Here is a 6,338-nt window from a genome sequence, read left to right on the forward strand (position 1 = left end):
ATTATAATGATATGTCACCATATACTTTTGTCAGTATCATTTAGATTTTTGTGAGTTTCCAATATATTACTGGCCTTTATTTGGATGAGTTATTTTAGATTTTTGTTTAATAATTATTTTAGTTTAACACTGAGTGTTTGCCCCATTTATTACATTTATTTGAATTAAAATCATTTAACTTTTTTATTTACTTTAGAATAATGTATCTATTTTTTTCTTCACATTTATTTTCATGACGGCTTTTTCTTTTTTTTTTAAAGGCAAAGTGACTTATTTTTGACATGTGTGTTACAGGTTTCAACCGCATGGGCGACTCGTACTCTGACTGCAGTCAGAGTGAGATGTCGTCTCGCTCCAGCCTTCTCAGCAACTTGTCTTTCGAGGACGAGCGGCGCCTGAGGCATTCGGGGGGCGTCGGCGAGTCCCATGTCGGTGGAATGCGCCTAGAACGGCGAGCCGCCACCGATCCCGACCAGTATAGTCTAGGGTACGTGACTACGTTGCGCAACTGAAGTCACGCATCTAAAATGAGAACATTTTTGTTTCGTTTTGATGTAGCTATAAATTTTTTCAATGAACAAACGTGTTTTCCGGCACTCTACACATCAAAATCAATCAAGAAAGCATATTGTCTTGTGGCATTTGGATGATAAGCAATACGGTCGATTGCTTTACACCAGAGGATGTGACCATGGCGTTTGTGTGGCAGGTCGTACTCGTCGATGCAGGACTGTAGGGGCATCTATGCGGGCTGCCCCACGGTGTTGTCGTCACCCAGCTCTGAGGAGCTGACCCAGGACCAGGGGGACCGCGTGTCCCTGGACGCGGCCGATAGCGGGCGGGGCTCCTGGACGTCTTGCTCGTCCGGTTCCCACGACAACATCCAGACCATGCAGCAGGGCCGCAGTTGGGAAACACTGGCCTTCAGTGGGGGGCTCCCGCCCGCCGGCGGTCCGGAGGCCCTACTGTGGGCGGCGCAGACACGGGGCAGCTGGGCCTCGGCCGGCTCCTCTTCATCATCGTCTGCCGCCTACTGGGGCGAAGACTCAGAAGGTGACACGGGCACCATCAAGAGGCGAGGCGGTAAGGACGTCAACGCAGACGCCGAGACCAGCAGCATCACGTCCACCGGGTCAGAGGAAGCCAAGCATACGGGGAGGCCCTCGCCCTCACCTGTCACCGCTGCCTGTAAAGGACTCATATGTGAGTTTCTCCAATTGGCAAAATTTATAGTAGTACCCGAAAAGAAAATATTTCTACGAGAATAAAATCACCAACTAAAGTTGCAATTTTGTGTTGTGTACCTGAAGCCCGGAAAGAGGGGCGATATCGCGAGCCTCCCCCAACGCCGCCGGGCTACACAGCACTGACCATTTCCGACCTGGCGGATGGCCAGTCGCCGCCCCCTCCCGGACCGAATTCCACCACATCTGCGACGCCGACAAGCCGCCGTCCTCCCGACTACACTACGGCGCTGCAGCGCTCGCGCATGATCACGCAATCCCCCGACTCGCAGGCCCATCAAGCGGCGTCCAAGCAGAGGACCAGCAACCTCCGGTGCGTCCGGGATGACGATGACGAGGCGGCGGCCGAAGCGGAGGAAGAGGAGGGTGAGTCTCCTAAACTAGTCGCTCTGAGGAAGCCGAGGGCGCAGCGTACCCCCCGGCCCCCCCGACCTTGACAGTGTGTGTGCAGGAGGGGTGCCCCCTCCCCACCATGGCAGGTAAAGACTGATTCATCAGATTGTCCAACCCCTTCCCTATCCCCACCTCAAAGCATGCCGACACACTTGGACTGAAACTTGACCACTCACTACTTCCTGCTACATCTTGGGGGGTGCCACCCCTCCCCTCATTCCCTAACAACTACCAGGTTTATCATCGATGTTTTTGTGAAGCAGTATTTTAATGCATGGAATAAATAGAAGCTCAACATCTCACACCTCAAACAGTGCCCCCCCCCTCCCCACAAACACACACCACCCCCTTACCCCACCCCTTTCCACAGCCCCAATGACAGTGAATAATTTCGTAGAAAACACAAATGTAGATTGTAATAGTGATTAGTCTAGATGACCTTAATTTAGCCTTTTCAGGATCTTTTGAGTTTCCGGTATATATTTATTCAAGCAGTTCAATAAGTAAATAGGTGGCGCTATGTAAATTTTTCCACCCAGTGAAGATGTTAAGAAAATAAAGACACACTTAAAAGAACATTTGCTAATGTAGAGATGCAATGAAAAATGAGAATAGAATTACGTTAATGCCAGTTATAATTTTGATTGTTACCAGACAAAAATCAGAGTTTATGAAGCTAAAATATTACCATTATTATTATTATTACTACCAAAAAGCGATTTTTTTTTTTTGATTTTTTTTTAACCAGGATAAACATCAGAATTTTTGCTCAAATAAACCCTATAAAATGTCATGAGAAAAATGATTATTTTTAAAAGAATAGTAATCTAAATAAAATCTAAAAATCAAATGGTTATCAGAATCCTATCCTGCCAAATATTGGAATCAGAATTTGCCTTAAAAAAATCCATATTGATCGGGCCATTGTAAAAACTGATATTTTGAGGGGAAAAAAAGTTTGGGGAAAAAAAGCATTTTAAGAGGAAAAAGTAACATTCTGGGCAACATGCCACATTCACCGTGTTGCGTGCACACACGAACAGCTGACTTTGCTCCTCATACATGTGGAAGAAATTCAAATTCCTCTCAATGGTTTTTGATTTATGGCGGAGGGAACCAAATGCGTGCTGATGTAACCTTGTGGACTGTTTTGTTTTCTGTCCGCAGATGACGAACAGGTGTCGGCGGTCTGAGGCAAAAACAAACTCTTGGCCGTCCTTCCAAGCAACCAATAGACTCTCATCGTCAAGCTACATACGTGCCTGCTCTGCCTCCTGATTGGTGGATTCCTCGTTGGCTCCTCCTCTTTCTCCCCGCCCCCCCGCCTTAAAGCATCATGGGGGGTTGACGGACCCTGCATGCAAAAACAAAGAAAATACTGTGAAGAAGATGATGAGGAGGTGAAAGATAACATGCCTGGCACTTTTTCGACGATATAAAGACATTTTTAAACATAAAAACAACAATGTTGACATCCATCTGCACTATAAAGAAGACAAGAAAAAAAACAAGCAGCAGACATTTTGAGGACTTTCTCAATTAAACGTTTGCACTCCTGACTCGCTCCAGGAGGTTGGAACAATGACGCCAGTATTAACATACGCACACACAAAAAGGACAACATTTCTCGCACACACACACACACACACACACACACACACTTGACGAGCACTTTCAGCACAAGACCTTGCGGACGCGCTCGTGGACGCCAGGGTAACGATGACGACGATGGGCGGGATCCCGTCATCTGCAGGGATGCTGTTGGGTATCCAAAAAGCACAACAATAATGACAACAGAGGGAATCTGAAAAAGCCAGGACATGGCGCCCTGAGGACTGGAAAGCTGTCAATCATGGCCCTCGTAGACATTCATAGTCAAGTTTGTGTGAATGTTCAAAGCGCCTTACGACTGCACATTCATCACACAACGTGTACCCCAACTTCAATGAGCAGAGTGAAATGCCTTATTCCTCAACGCATTCTTTACATCATCGTCCCGCACCCCAACATACACATACACACATAAACACACGTAAAAGTGGAGATCCCCACAATCAGTAACACTAGGACTTGACTGAAGGACTTTTCTGTTGTTGTTGTTGTTTTTGTAGACTTTGGTGATGAAGGAATGGAATAAAATAAAAGAAGAAAAATAAGGCTACCTATGAGATCAATGCCGAGGAGTGTTAAAGCCACACACAAATGAGAACTTAAATACATCAAATAAGGTTGAAACTAACTAATAACGGGATATTGACATTTTGAAAAGTAGAATTTACTCAATTCTGACCTCTGAGTGTCAACCAGATGCCAGCAATTAGGACGTTCTTACTATAAAACGTTACAAAAATGACATATGAAATCTGTATTGTTTTCTTTTTTTTTTTTTTAAACATTTGGACGTTTACAAGATTGCAAGCTACCAAGAAAAAAAAAGCCTGAAATATCCTGCTAATTTAATCATGGCAAGCAATCGTCTTATTTGTTTAATGAGAATGAAGTTAAAATATGAAACATGCAATTTTTCTCAAAATAACTTGTAAAGTTTACCACAACAAAGTCCTAAATTTAAGGGGGAACCTTTTCTTTCTTTCAAAATAAGAGTTGTACAAAATGCAATATTGCAAGCATAAAATGGTAATGTTACCAAAAATTCACAAATGTCAGTAACATAACATAATAAAGTTGTCAAAGTAAAAAAAAAGCAAAGGAGCTCACAATATCTCTGGTGGAGAAAAAAAGTCATTTAATGAACGTAAATTCATAATGTTAGAATAGAGTTCTTTTGATGATAAAATCCCACTATTAATGGGAAAAGAAAAAAACTGTCCAGATTTTACCACAAAAAAATATTTTTGCAGAATAAATCTGAATATTACCAGTAAAGTTGGAATTTTTACATTTAAAATAATAAAATGTGAATATTGTGAGAAACAAGTGAAAATATATAAGTATTGCTATAACTTTGCAACTTTTCTGGTCAAATTTTGATTTCTGCTAAAACTCTGTGTCCTAATTTTCTGACTTGGTTTTCTGCGAATGAAACATTTTCCTGTAGTTTTCTTTTGAGTGTTGTGCTAAGACTCCTCGGGTGAATGATGATATCTCTGGTCCTCCAATCACAGAATTTTGCTGATCACATTGATCAGTTTGGTGACAAAAGATAAATATATATATATATATATATCATTAAAATGAACTAGACTGAAGGGGTGAGTGTTTTCCGCTGCGACACTAAAAAAAAGTTCTTTTTGTTACTGTGTGATATATTTTTGTTTAGTTTTGTACGGGCCGCATTTGAAGACGTGACATTGCACAAAACGTGTCGGTTTGATGTCGTGGGTAGAACTGCTACTGTTGTGATGATGATGATGATAATGATGACCATGATGAAGATAAAAATACATGTGTACATTTTAGCTGGTGATGTTCTCCTTCCCTCTACTACAACTCACACTTGTATGTCTTTTACAAAGACAATCGGTGGAGTACGCGTTCCTTGTTCTTTTCTTTTTTTGTATTTTTAATACAATAATTGTAAATATTGGTTCTATTTTTGTTCAAACGTATTATGTTCATGCCTCAACATCCAGTTTTATATGAAGCTGGGAATAAATAAATCCTGCATACAGAGTACTGAGTCACTGAGATTTCTTTTTGTGTGCCAATTTCAACCCTTGCCTCCATTCAAGCTTGTCTCTCAACCGACGTTTTCTATATTTTCTTTGTTTCAAGCAATGAATATATTGTTCAACTAATTGAGGACACTTCAAAATGCAAATTCTGCTCCCTTCCCTTCTAATGCAATGGACTATTCCATTTTCTTACTGCGCATGTGCCGACTTGAATGAGGAAATGGTCAGCAATTAGAGAAGCAAGTTTGTCGGCGAGTTTTGTGGAAAACAAAGCAGTCATCCCAGTAGAACGGAAAATAAGATAAATCACCATGGTAAGAAATATTATGGAAAAAACGTTCTATAAATCCTGACTTATGGGGTATTGGACAACCACTGGCGTTTTAAAACACCCGGTCGGGAAACGTTTTAAAGTGTGGAAATGCATAGTATGTCTCTTTGGATTCGCTTTGTGTGCAGAGCAAATAGCTGTTACTGTGAACTCTGAAACTTTTGTTCATTGCAATAAAACGCACTTTGTAGATAGATTAGTGCGAGTGAAGTCGGGATGGATGAGTAAACAAACTCAAGAACACAAATGTTTCCACGTCCTGGCCAATTAGATGAGGCAAGGTGTCATGTGGTCGGCCTCTAGAGGGCGCCATCCTCCACGAAACTGCTTAGTGTAAAAGAAAAACGGGTGGCAGGCAGTGAGTGCGTGCGAGTGAGAGAAAATGTAAATGCTTAGGCCCCCTTCTGGTGTCCATTGAATAATTTGCACCCAACCATTTTCCAAAAAAATGTTCGAAAAAACTACCAAAAGCCATACTGTGGCAGGGTTTGACTTTTCTCAACCTTCCCATGCTATGTTGATGACCAGCATCTGTATTGTGTCGTTTTCTCATGATGTCACGCAGTGCCATGTTGGTCGTTGAGTCAATCCTGTTTCCTTCTGATGTTTATTGAAGGTTCGCATCGAGAGTCCCCCTGATGTCAACCACCAACATGTTGGATAAACAAATACTCATCATGTGAGTCAAAGGGGCCATTTTTCGGACATTGCGAGTGTATTTTTTTTCTTCTGGGA

The 6,338-nt window shown here is 42.1% G+C and overlaps 1 protein-coding gene across 11 annotated transcripts in view; it reads left to right on the top strand.

Annotated features, from left to right (window-relative positions):
• rapgef2 (Rap guanine nucleotide exchange factor (GEF) 2) overlaps positions 1-5,270 on the top strand; it is a 73,099-nt gene extending 67,829 nt beyond the window's left edge. For 10 of the 11 annotated variants that reach the window (XM_037260895.1, XM_037260894.1, XM_037260893.1 and 7 more), the window contains 4 exons: positions 295-487; positions 710-1,203; positions 1,311-1,723; positions 2,805-5,270. In XM_037260895.1, coding sequence (XP_037116790.1) covers positions 295-487; positions 710-1,203; positions 1,311-1,681 — 1,058 coding nt within the window. In that variant the 3' untranslated portion in view covers positions 1,682-1,723; positions 2,805-5,270. The remainder of the gene's footprint in view (positions 1-294; positions 488-709; positions 1,204-1,310; positions 1,724-2,804) is intronic. The other variant, XM_037260897.1, reaches the window with a different exon arrangement.
• The last annotated feature ends 1,068 nt before the right edge of the window (positions 5,271-6,338 follow it).

This window comes from Syngnathus acus, chromosome 10, assembly GCF_901709675.1.
Source record: "Syngnathus acus chromosome 10, fSynAcu1.2, whole genome shotgun sequence".
Classification (NCBI taxonomy): domain Eukaryota; kingdom Metazoa; phylum Chordata; class Actinopteri; order Syngnathiformes; family Syngnathidae; genus Syngnathus; species Syngnathus acus.